Source organism: Lampetra fluviatilis, chromosome 3, assembly GCF_964198595.1.
Source record: "Lampetra fluviatilis chromosome 3, kcLamFluv1.1, whole genome shotgun sequence".
NCBI lineage: Eukaryota > Metazoa > Chordata > Hyperoartia > Petromyzontiformes > Petromyzontidae > Lampetra > Lampetra fluviatilis.
The window spans coordinates 13839771-13853299 of NC_136277.1; the positions used below are offsets into that span (position 1 = coordinate 13839771).

The 13529-nt window shown below is 44.9% G+C and overlaps 1 protein-coding gene across 1 annotated transcript in view; it reads right to left on the bottom strand.

Annotated features, from left to right (window-relative positions):
• LOC144948443 (uncharacterized) overlaps window positions 1–12407 on the bottom strand; it is a 41488-nt gene extending 29081 nt beyond the window's left edge. The window contains exons 1-6 of the mRNA XM_078877922.1: window positions 12186–12407; window positions 5488–6007; window positions 4865–4951; window positions 3831–3941; window positions 2773–2961; window positions 977–1087 (exon numbers count right to left, since the gene is read on the bottom strand). Coding sequence (XP_078734048.1) covers window positions 977–1087; window positions 2773–2961; window positions 3831–3941; window positions 4865–4951; window positions 5488–5995 — 1006 coding nt within the window. The 5' untranslated portion in view covers window positions 5996–6007; window positions 12186–12407. The remainder of the gene's footprint in view (window positions 1–976; window positions 1088–2772; window positions 2962–3830; window positions 3942–4864; window positions 4952–5487; window positions 6008–12185) is intronic.
• Between the last annotated feature and the right edge of the window lie 1122 nt (window positions 12408–13529).

The following is a 13529-nucleotide window of genomic DNA, read 5'->3' on the forward strand; positions in this document are numbered from 1 at the left end:
GGTGCAATAGAACGTTGTTTTATGACTGCCACTGCTCTGTGAACCGCTGAAAAAATGAAATGCAACTGCAATGCCCGATCACACCCCTGACAAGCAGCACATCTCGTGTCACACCACCGAAAGCAGAGACTCTTTGTGGCTTACCGTGTCACACGACTTTCTTCGTAGCAAAGCTGAAAAGAGGTGAACTGCCCACCGTTTCTTGTTGGTATATGTAGTGGAGTATACGCGTGTGTTGATGTGCTCGTGGTTTTAAAACGGGCACGGCTGATGGTGAGAAATAAATGGTCTCCCGTCTATTGAGTGTAAATACCCTATAAGAAGAGAGAGTATTATGTTTACCAGCTTTATATACCGCAGAAAATTTGACAGCAATGCACAAATATCTACGTATTCTGCATGTTCACGTGGTTCACCTGCTCCATGTCCCTGTGTGTCCCCATCTCCTGTGTCTCCACATGTATACCCTATGCATTTTATGCGTTTGCCAGTGCACTCTGCGCATCTGTGTCTCAGCCTGCTGTGCGTTGTCTCTACCAGTCCCTGTGCGTTGTTTCTACCAGTCCCTGTGCGTTGTCTCTACCAGTCCCCGTGCGTCTCAGGGCATCACGTGTCTCTACATCTCCTCATATGTCCCGGTGCGCTGTATATCCCATACATATCTCCGTGTTGACTGTACATCGCCATGGGTCTCTATGTGACTCAGTATTCTATGTGTCTCGATATTGTTCCAGTTTTCTGTATGTCTATGCGTGTTTCTCCATGTTCCAGTTTGCTGTGCGAGTCTGTGTCTCTCAGGGAATCTCTTGGGGGTCTCTTCATCTCCTCTTGTGTCCATGTTAGCTGCATGTCCCCGCATATCCCCGCCTTTCGCAGTGCCGTTCCCATGTGTCTCCACATGTCTCCGCATGTCTCTACGTGTCCCCGCTCATTCCCGTGTGTGTCTCCGTGTCTCCGTGTGTCTCTGTGCTCTTGCCTGCGTGCTGCGTGCTGGTCGTTGCCACTGCCACTGGGTCTCCCGGCCCCTGCCAGCTGGGGTGGTTGCCCTCGTCTCCTCCCGGCGCAAACTCCAGCGATGATGCTTCACCTACAACATTCAACAGAGAATTACTCCCCATTATTACAGTTCCCATAATCCATTTTATTGCAAAATGTATTATTTACAAGGGAGATTAATACGCCGATGATCTCGTCAGATCTCGGAAGCCAAGCAGGTTTGAGCCTGGATGGTACCAAAGCCAGCCTAGTGGCTGTGCTACACAGCGGACAGCAAAGCAAAGTGGAGAAATATCCATTTCCGTCATGTCTATGCTCCCTGTCTTCATCAACCTGAACTAACCAGCGTATGGTTAAATAATGACCACTCACGATGCATCAGTTGATTGACAAAAGGGCCGTACATCTAAACAGAATGTAGAGACAACAGACCTCAATGGATGCCCTCGGTAAATTCGAGGAGACACCGATTTACTGAATTGATTGCTCAACACCCCCATTACATTCTCGCCACAACCGTGCGCTGTCTGGACTAGACTCTCCCCCTGCCATCATCTTCATGAGCCATGATCAATCCACTGGAGGATGAAGGCACCTCCAAGGCCGCTGGCGCCACCTCTCATGACCCTGCAATGCAAAAATATGTCGAGCATCTGGACAAAAACACTGATCGCTTCGCTCCAACGTCTCGACGGATGTCATCTCGGACGCAATGCATCCCTTGCGTTAATTTTGTGAACGAAGTTTGCTGACGGAAATGTTTTTTTTATTGTAGTCAGCAATGACTGAGTGGACGAAAATCAGAGTGCGACAAAGACTACGTCAACTTCCCACCGTACCGTGAATGATGAGACGAAACAAACGAGTTTGAGATAATTTCATTAACATTATTAGAGACTGCAGTGCACCGAGAAAGACCAAACACGTGAAATGGCTATATAGATGTGAAAAGATTTCCAGAGTTCAATCTATGGGCCGACCTGACGATGTTAGAGAAGTGGAGGAAAAAAGTGTGCACCACTCACACCAACGTTTAACAAGTGAATGGACTAAACGTTTGACTGCTTTAGTCGACTCGACAAAGGCGATGACCAAAACGAAATTCATACACTAAGATTTAACTAATATTTCATGGGTTTGTCGCCAACAGAATGAAGACTACCATTAAAACTCCGAAACAGACTTCACAGACAAGTCTGTGGCCGTCTGGAAAGCTCCTCCTTCCACTATCAGGAAGCCACTGGAGCTATGCACTTTTAAATCATCTAGATTAAAAACGAATATCTTTACAACTGCTTTTTGTGTTTAGTTTGTTGTCCTTCCCCATGCCCCTCGAATTAGCACGGTTGGCTACGTACAGTGCTAAATAAGTTCAACATACTCACACACAACTACACATCATGAGTCAAGCTTACAGACTCTGGTCCAGAATTTTGCTTGTCTTGAAATAAATGCTGCTCGAATTGCACGCTCCCCCCGCACACCCACCAATTAGCACAATTGGCTACGTACGGTGCAAAAGAAGTTCAACATGCATACATACGGTGCTTGTGCATAGACACACGCCGAGTGTATTTATACCTTCTTTACATATATATTTGTAATTATTTAACTTGTTTTTTATATATATTGTTTTCGTGTTTTGTTCGAGGCCATGTAAGATTAGTTTTTGTATCCATTTACATAACGTCCTCTGAAATGTTCCAGTCCAAAGTCCAAACATGCATACACATGTAAAACACAAAACCGGCCGACTAAAACAACGCAGATGCTCACCCCTCGCCAGGCCAAAGCCCCCACCCTTGCCGCCGACCGATTCCGCGGGGGCGTTGAGGGGCGCGGCGTCCATCCGATGCCCCGGCTCCCCCCACGACAGACGCCGGCTGCCACCCTCCGCACCCCGTCGAGACGGCGGATGCGCCGTCGACTCCACTGCCGCCGACGCCGCCGACGTACTTCGCTCATCTGCAACCGACAGTTGCAGCGAGAACCGTCGGCCTGCCATCATCACCATCGTCTGTGCCGAGATCAGCGTGGGCATCAAAGGTGGGTGAGAAACTCCCCACAGAAGCAAATCGCGGGGTGGACCACATAGAAAAATCTGAACTGTACAAAATTATTTGGCACGTGTCGTGACGGATACTGGCAAGATCCGGCCATGTCCGTCCGGTTCTCGCTGAGCTGCATTGCCTTCTGGTTGCCGAATGAAAAGATTATAAGGTCACGCTCATTACACACAAAGTGCTTGCCACAAATGAACGACAATACCTTGCTGATCTTGTGAAGGAGCATAAACTATCATGTGAACTCGGGTCATCCTCATAGCAGCGGCTTTTGGCTTACAATCAAACAAAGACGTCTGAAATGCTCTTCCATTCGATAATAGGAAGCCACTAGAGCAACGCACTTTTAAATCGAAAAATAATTTCTTTGGAACTACTTTTTGTGTTTAGTTAGTTGTCATTCCCCCACACCTCCGATGAGCAGGGTTGGCTATGTACGGTGCGAAAAAACGTTCTACATATATACACAAGAGGAAAACGTCGATTAGAAAACAGATGCAAGTTGAAAGACATCGTGATAATCTGCAGGGCGCGTCACGAGAAGCGACGGTGGCCATTTGGCGAGCATAACAAAAGCGAACATGCCGAGAGGATGTACACAGAGAAGATGCAGCAATTAAATGAGCCCTTGTATGTGTGTTACGTGGACCATTACATCATAGGTTTTCGCGAGAGATGGTGATGGGCTTGGAAAGGCCTCCATCCAGTCATTGACTGATCACGTAGGATTATTCAGAAAAAAATTGACACGTTAGTGCCACGCGGCGTCACCTTCGCATGCCTCCATCTTCACCCCGTACCACGAGCGCTGGTCGGTGACTCCTGTCTCCACCGACCTAATTCCTGTAGCCACGCCGCCCGTTGATGCCTCCGGCACCTCTCCTGCCGAGACAGCAACCGGTAGCACTGCGTCACAAAGCGATCCCATGCGTGCTATTTACATCAAACTACACTATCAAACAATTTTGATTTTACAAGGTTATGTATGTATGTTGAACTTCTTTCGCACCGTACGTAGCCAATGGCGCTAATCGGAGATGCGGGAAAGGTAAGGCCCACTGAGCTATACAGCTCTTTTTCAGAAACGACCTGGCCATCACAAATGATAGCTCAATAAATTGGCTTATCACGTGGACATTTATAGCAGCCAAATACTCTTAAGCCCATGTTTATATATGTGGAGGTAAAACCTGAGGACCCGGAGAAAAATCCACGCGACCACAGGAAGAACATGCAAACTCCAAATATACATGTGTCAGGGTCGGAATCGAACCCATGACCTCCTGTATCCCGGGCGAGGTAGTTAACATCTCGCCACAGTGCCTAGAAAGTACATTAGAAACTGATGAATCTGGCCATTGCCTACATACACCATCAGAGACCAAGCTACATGTTCTTCCCTTTTTAAAATGCATTTTCTTGAGTGGTGCATTATTATGCAATTAACAAAATCCAGTACTTTTAATGTTACATCACAAGTCATGCATACCTGTAAACCCATACAGTTTATCCGTATTCTTGTACAGGAAAATTCAATACGGGCAAAAATATTTGTTGTACATTTGCTTGTGTTTCTCCCTTGTGATTGGACTTTGTCGGATGAACGTTGAGATTCATAAGGACACAGGGTGACCAATACGGTCTGAATTGGTCTGTAATAAGGCAGGCACTGATAAGGGGTTGACAGGTATGGTGATATAACATTAGTAACATCACAAGAGTGGGTGATTCTGAGAAAACCAGAACAAGGTGGCAACCTTCGGCTGAAAGAAAAATCACCGGCAACGCCATGACCTCGCACCCACCGGATTCCCCGTTAAAGTCGCGCTCCTCAAACTCCTCGACTGCCGACGGCGGTTCGTCCTCGGCGTTTGTGAACTCGGATGTGTCATCTGAGTGTAGCAGGAAACAGGACACGTGTGTTAACCTTCACCGGTGGAACGGATTCCCTTTACATGCATCACAAACAGCGCTCTAGATCACGATGTGTACGGGGAATTTTCACGTTTCGTAAAAAATATCAATTTGTATACGATATTTAAATTGAATACGTAACAGCATGTATAGCGATTGTGCCAGGAAACTGTGAGTTTGTGCGATGGAAAACAGACGCACGCATGTGATAGCAGTGCAATGGTTCACACCATGTGTCACCCCTAAGCGCATGGGAAGCACCAGGAACATGGGAGCAGCAGAACGAACACCGAGAGGCAGGCCTAGATAAAGAGGTGGTTCGAAGTGCTGAACCAGGATCTGAAGAACTCTGAAGTGGATGTGGCCCAGGACTTGAATGAGTGGAACGATAGAACCAGAATGGCAAAGCCCACATGAGTGGGAAAAACAAAGGAATTTAGAAGTCAAAGCATAATTGTTCTGCTTCGCAAAACCAAATGGACTGCAGAGCTCTTTGAGCAGAAGCAACACTTACTGTGGTTTGAATAATCATTGGGCAGCTTTGCCGCGAGATGATCACCCTCAGGCGGTCTGTACTTTGTGCCTCCGCTGCTGCTCGGCGTAGACAAACCCCCCACATATGCGACGTCCATGGAGCCCAGCTTCTCCATAGACATTGACAGCTCCCGGCTAAGGCCACCAAAGAGCGTGACCAGCACATCCACCAAGCTGCTTAGAACCAGGTCCATGCGTAGAGCAGCTGTTTCGGATTGCGCCGTCGTCTCGCCGTCGTGGTGCTCGGCGCCCTGAAGGGCCTTCACCACCTGCCGCAGCACGGCGTAGAAGCCGAAGGGCAGGCGGTCGCGTGCCGTGGCCAATAACTCAGCCCGCACGAGGCCGTCCCCGACGCAGGCGCGCAGGACCCCGTAGTCCCGGATGCCCAGCTCCGAGTCCATGGCCTGGGCCACCTCCGGGTTCACACCCTGCGCCTCCAGCCATGCCGGGAAGTCCTCGCTCCAGGAAGCAGTGGCAGCACATGCCATTTTTTAAAAGACCTGGAGGGAAGGAAGTAGAATGCGAGCAACGGTTAACATTTCAGCGACATGTTATCAGATGAATATTATTTCCTCAGGAAAGACTGGCCCCAGCATACGAATGTGGAATTTCTTTAATCATGTTGCTGGACATTGGAATTAAATCCCATCGTCTCTTTTTCCAAGCTGCTATGACCTTGCTCAATGCAATACAATTATTAGTTATTATCTATTGAACACATGTAGGATGGTCACCAGGGGAAAATTTTAAAGTGTGTTGCTCGGAAAAATGGAAGTAACCGGAAAGAGAATGGCTTGACGACGACATAAAGAGATTGGTGCCAGAAAGATGTGGCACTACCTTGAGCATATTGGCACAAGACAGAGGTAATTAGAAAACAAATGACAAAATGTGCAGTGGACAACTATGGTTATCTACCCATGCATCGTGATGATGATGATTCCAAATCCAAGCACTATGTTGTTGGCAGTTGCTTGGTATTCATGGACATGCGTTCACACACCACGATAGAAAAAACTGGACCTCGTTGATTCTCTACCTGCACCTTCAGCCTGGAAGACCCTCACCCTGGTGCCTGGTGTGGGCAGAGCAAGTCATTAGAAGGGATGATGGCTGGTTGTTGAGCTAAAGAAGGCAACATATCTGACAGGACGTCTTAAGAGAACGTGCCTGAGAAACAGAGCGATGAATTCAGCTCGCGTGAAATGAGGCATTACATGGATTTTTGCATATTGGACACGGCATGGGACTGCCCTCATCCAGCAATGGATTGATGAAAGGGCTGTGCGTGAGAATTGGGCTCAAGGCCAAGACAACTCGGTCACATTCCATCGCCCACGCCTGTCACCTGTAAAACCCGGGGCATACGTTGATTGATGTACAGTAGACTTTTGATTACCCGCGTTCGGTTTATCCAATTTGCAGATTAACCGTGCACCTGAGATTTTGACATAAATTAGTAACTCATAGATTTTCCCTTAAGCCCAAATTAATTATTTAAAAACAGTTATAAATTGTTATTCTTGAAAATGTGTATTACAAGTCTCTAGCTTAAACCGAACAATTATGTGCTGCAATTAAACCGTAATCCACATAATCGCCTCTACAGTACAGTAGTTGTATATCTTTACAACAGTGGGCGGAGTTGGATTGATTTTGATTGGCGTAGCTCTGCTGCTATCCACTTAATGGGCCGAGTCTTCTGCATGGGAGCAGGAAAGTGTTATCACTGATCACGCGCATCAATACTTTCTTTTATTCCACATTTGTTTTGTTAAGTAACAAACTAAATTTTCTTAACTTAAACATAATTTATACCTAATTTAGTGGCGTTTGGCATAGAGATCCAAGGAAAATGGCTATTTTTGGATTATCGCGATTTTGAATTTGCGACCGTCCTCCCAGTCATTCGCGTGGATAATCAAGTGTCTACTGTACGTTGCTCATTAACGGAGCTGCCCAAACATCTTAATGCAAGACCATAACATTAGAGTGGGTGACAAGTCAATAGTGATCGTCCTATGGACGGGAACAGCCCTGCCCTGAGACAGGGCCCGCCAATAAAGACGAGTGCAGCTCCACACTCAATTTGCTACTTTGACAACCGCACGTATTTGTGCAAATATACTGCGATTCGCTTTATCTTACCTATAAAAGTATTTTTTTGTCTGTCTGTCTGTGTCTATATGTCTGCGCACACGCCTTGCGACGCTTTTAACTGACAAACTGTTGGATTTACGTTTCAACAAAGTACACAGATACAACACACTAAGCCCCCAGACGAAAAAGCCCTTTGTTTTTCACCTCCGTCAAATTTTAACTAATTAAATCACACTTTATATTAAGCTGATCGCGGCACCAAAGCACACATCTGTGCATGTGCGGAAACGCTGACTCGCGGTTGCCCCTAGCAATGCACACCAGCTCGCTCAGCGGCGATGGGAGAGAGGTTCTCCTCGCGTTAAAAAGGCGAAGAAAAAAATACAGAAGCACAACACTGAGGTAAATTCTCAACAGTGTGATGTCCCCCCCCACCGCAATGTGTGCAGTTACTAATATAGAGTCGTTAGATACTACTGTAAAGTCGGTAGGTACTACTGTACAGCAGCCGGGGGATGGTGGGGGGGGTAGCAGCCCAGCCCCAGCCAGCCAAGATGCCACCTCGGCCGGCTGGGCAATCTAGCCGAGGCCGGCGAGACTCTGTGGGACTAGGCCACACCACGGCATTCCCTGACTCACCTGTGCAATGCTCCATAGTTGTCTATACTACTGTAGAGTCAGTAGGTACTACTGTACTCAGGAGGTACTACTGTAGTCAGTATGTACTGCTATAGAGTCACTAGATACTACAACAGTCAGAAGATATTGTCGTCACTAGATACTACCATAGTTACGACTATAGAGTTGGTACATACTACTGTAGAGTCGATAGATATGACTATAGTCAGTAGAAACTACTGTAGAGTTGGTAGATACTACTGGAGTCAGTAGATACTACGGTAGGGTCGGTAGATACTACTTTAAAGTTATAGATACTACTGTAGCGTCAGTAGTTACTGCTATAGTCAGTAGATACTACTGTGGTCACTAGATACTACTGAAGAGTCAGTAGCTACTACTATAGAGTCAGTAGATACTACTGTAGAGTGGGTAGATACTGCTATAATCAGTAGATACTACTGTAGAGTCAGAAGATACTTTAGAGTTATAGATACTACTGTAGCGTCAGTAGTTACTGCTATAGAGTCAGTAGATACTACTGTGGTCACTAGATACTACTGTAGAGTCAGTAGCTACTACTGTAGAGTCGGTAGATATAACAATGGCCGTGGCTGACCATTGTTATAACGCTGTGGGCTAGAGTGATATTGTTTTTTCCGAGACCAAGGTACTCTGCAAACCTTCGGGCTACTATCAAAGGTTTGTTCATAAAGCCATCCAGATATATAAACATAACTTCAACCGAGAAGATGGATACAAATTGAGCAATCATTGGAAGTATGTTATTAACCAGGTAAAACCCTAACTGCTTTGTAGTCGTTGTCGTCTATCATATCTGCCAGGTACTACTACATCACGCAGCGCTCGCCCTCCCCCTACCCCACACCCCCACCCCTCCCTCTCCTCCCTTGCTCCTCCCCCTTTCTTACCTATATAACCTCTTACCACGGCAACTCTCTCTCCCACTTCAGCAAAAAAAATTACTTGCTGTAGTTTTCCCACCTGATGATGATTGCTTGTGTTGCAATCAAAACGTCGTGATTTAATTTATTTTATACCTAAGTGACTTTACCGAAAGAACCAAAGAGTATGGATCCCTGCAGTCACGAAAACTTAAAATCTAGAATACTACTATAGAGTCGATATATACGACTAAAGTCGGTAGATACCACTATAGAGTCAGTAGATACTACCGTAGAGTCGGTAGATACTACTCATGTCAGTATATACTGCTGCAGAATCAGTAGATATGACTATAGCGTCAGTAGATACTGCTATAGTCAGCAGATACTACTATAGAGTTAGTAGTTACTACTATAGTCAGTGGATACTATTATAGAATCAGTAGATACTACTAGTCATTAGATACTTTAGAGTCAGTAGTTACTACAATAGAGTTGGTTGATACTACTATAGTCAGCTGATACTGCTATAGTCAGCAGATACTGCTAGTTACTACCATAGTCAGTGGATACTACTGTACAGTCGACTACTATACTGTAGAATCAGTAGGTACTACTACAATCAGTAGCTCCAACCACAGTCAGCAGGTACGACTAGAGTCAGTAGATACTAATATAGTCAATAGATACTACTATAGTCAGTAGATACTACTGTAGAGCCAGATACTACTAGAATCACTCGATACTACTCACTATTGAATGTAGGGTGTGTAGGTATAAATGCCTATGAGGAGGTAAAAATATTTTTTGAGGGGGGGGGGGTCGACAATTTTTGGAAACCTTTAAGATCAACTATTTACACCCCACTTTCTATTTCTTTTTGATTCAGGACTTCTGCAAGCCTCTTATCATTTTGTTGACGGACAAATGGACAAACAGAATGCTGGGCATTCACAATAACTTAGTATTTGTGTATGAATGTTACGTTTTTAAGAGAAAGCAAGTTTTGAAATATATTTTCCCCTGGGCAACGCCGGGTACTTCCTGCTAGTAATAAATATATTTTATTTTACTGTCATTGTTCAAAAGCTCGCATCGGCCCAGATCTATCCACCGTTAGATGAAGGCCTCCTCAAGCCCGTTGCCATCTTGCACCGATCATGCGATGCAATAATCCAAGCCGAGCGAAGTACAGGGACTCCTATTTAGTTTTGTTTCCAGATGAAAGGGGAAAACTTATTGTCATATTTTGGTACTGGCAAAGCAGGTCCTATGAGGGACCCTTCTACTTTCGAAAATTTTACTTACAAACTTTCAGAGATACAAACAAACTTGGTAAGTACGTCCAGTTGCCTGTTTGGACCGAGAGTCGTAAGATCAACTGCCGCGCGATAGATGGCGGCGGTGGCATCTACATCTGTAGAACGTGAAGAACCAGCAGCATCTACAGATAATAAAGAACCACTGGAATCTACATCTACAGAACATGAATAAACAGTGGTATCTGCAGAATGTGAAGAACCAGTGGCATCTACATCTACAGAATGTGAAGAAAGTGGCATCTACATCTGCAGAAAGTGAAGAACCAATGACATCTACATCTACAGATTATACCATTTTTAAAGCCATTCCCCGTGTTTAGTGTACATGCCGTACAACACGTTTGGAATCGTCAGGGGTAAAGTTGGGACTTACGAACAAATCGACTTATGAACAAGACCTCTGGAACCTAACTCGTTCGTAAGTAGAGTACCTGTAGCTGCGTACAAAAATAGGTGTGCATGTGATGCCGACAACAGGAATTGTAATGCGTTAATCAGGAAATCCCAAAGTTATAAACATCACATTGACTGTTAAAAAAAGGCAAAAAACACGTGATTAATCATTGCATTGTACTCTCCAACACACAACCGGCATGCTGTACTAGTAACAAATTGGCACGTTTTGTTTACGTGACAACCCATTACTAATTGGCTGTGTTGGGTGGTGGTGGCAGGTTTAACGACGCATTTATATTACCTGATGATGCTAGTTGTAATCACTGGCAAAACGTCGTACTCGAATTGTAAATGTTGTGAATTTTACTCTCCAACACACCGATGTGCTTAATTAGTAATGAATTGCCACGTTCTGTTTACGTGACAAACCTTTACTAATAGGCTGTCGGTGGTGGGTTTAACGACACATTTATATTTACGCGATCAAACCCCAAAAAACCTCTATTATGGATAATCATTGCATCGTCACATCCCCTAACATACGCTGAAATTCCGTGACATCATTAAACATCACCCTCTGACGTTTGTGAAAGAGCTTCATAGCTCATCAGATTCCTCTAGTAGAAATATTTAGATTTTTGAAGAAAAACAAATTAACTTAGCCACTAAAAACCACCACACAAAAGCTAATAGCTTAGCGCTAGGTTTTACCTGGTAAGATAAAAATATACAGGGTGTTTCAAAAAGATGGACCCAATTTCAAAGCAATACTGTTTTGAAATCGGGTCCATATTTTTAAAACACCCAGTATATTGTTTAGTTTTATTTGCATATACTTTAAGCGATGTATTTACCTTTTATATACCTTGCACTCTTATCGTATTTCAGTCTTGTTTGTTGTAACTTTATGACCCAGTGCCCCTGAGACGTGAAAAAATATTGCTTTATAGCTCATCGGATTCCTCCGGTATAAATATATTTTTAACTTTCGTTGGCAATGGTGCACAAGCACATACAAAAGGCAATACATTCCTCAACAACGCTGCCTTAAAAACACAAGCATATATAGGCGACGTTTCGGACAATAACCCTTAACAGGATATACATTGTATAACAGCGGCTATAACATCGGCTAATTGTGTCGGTATTAACATCTGCAGGATATAGCAACGACCAGAGGAAGACTTTAACTCAGCAGTTTATATATAGAGAGCACGGCTGATAATTAGTATTATTATCGTTGTCAATGTTTAATTGTGTTATTACTCAACCGTACTAGCAGGCCTCAGGCCTAGGTAACGTCCGCTTAGAACGCCAATAAACATCGCAAAACTCACCCACTCCGGCCCGCAGCGAGATAAATTCGCTGTTGTTGTTTTTTTCTGTATTAACGTTGACTGAATGTATTCTTTGGGCAAGCGAGAAAAACGAGCGACGCTTAATAACGACAATATTAAAAGTAACAATAGCGAAGGCAATTAACATTAACACGCGGGAAGCTGACGTTGGTGGTGAGGGGCTCGAGTTCCTTATCGACGCGCCGGCTGATTCGCGAGAACGTCATCGGCAACAGAGCAATCATCGAGCGCTCCGTTATCGGCGACAGAGCAATCGTCGAGCGCTCCGTCATCGGCGACAAAGCAATGGTCGAGCGCTCCGTCATCGGCGACAGAGCAATCGTCGAGCGCCCGGTCATCGGCGACAAAGCAATCGTGGGGTGGGGCGCGGCGATCGGTCAGGTGGGAAGGGGGGGGGGGTCCCTAATATTTTATTTGAATTAAATGAAAATAAAAACGTGGGACGTAATTTAAAGATTGTTTTTTTTAATGCACATTTATATTTAAACCGCGTTTTAATGCGTTTTTATTTTTTTACACTGTTGTTGAAAATGTATCTCATGATGGTTGTCAAGGGGGGCCCAAATCGTAGCTTTGACCACCGACTTGTGCAGTCGTCCATAAACCTTGAGCCGTCTGCTGCGCTGATGTACGAGACTTGTGAACGCCATTCGTGGGAGCCCTTTGATGCAAACTGCTTCTGACCGGCCCTGCAGGTATCATGTCGATGCGGCGCTGAGCGTGCTATCACTCAGACCAACGATGGCACCGAGGTTCAGCTGTACAAGACCATCACAGGCTTGATGTCTACGTCCCTGCAACCTCTTACAATCAACACCGACAACAGCGCCACCAAGCATTGTTCTCTAAAAGCTTGAATCTCACAAATACTGCTGGAAATTGAACTACGCCCAGTCTGTCTTGGTTCAGTCTCTGTATTCCAGGTACACGTCTGTCTACAAAAAGTTCTCTGGAAAGCTAAGATCGACTCACCAATACTGTAATCCGAGAAAACGGTGGCGCTCCACCGACACCTATGTGTGAGCAGAGAACGAAAAATGTTGTAAAAAAGTGACTTGGTAAACCTCATAAACAAGGTATATGATATCCATGCATCTGAAAAAAACTATTTTATTTACCAGGTAAAGCCCACTGAGCTATTCGCTCTTTTTCAGAAGCGCCCTGGCCACAAATTATAGCTCAACGAAGTGCCTTATCGTGTGGAAATGTAGAGCAGCCAACTCATCTCAACTAATTCTAGATTTGAAGCTTTCGTGACTGCAATGATTCATATTCTCAGGTTTTTTCGGTAAAGTCACGTAGGTAAAACATTACGTAGGTAAA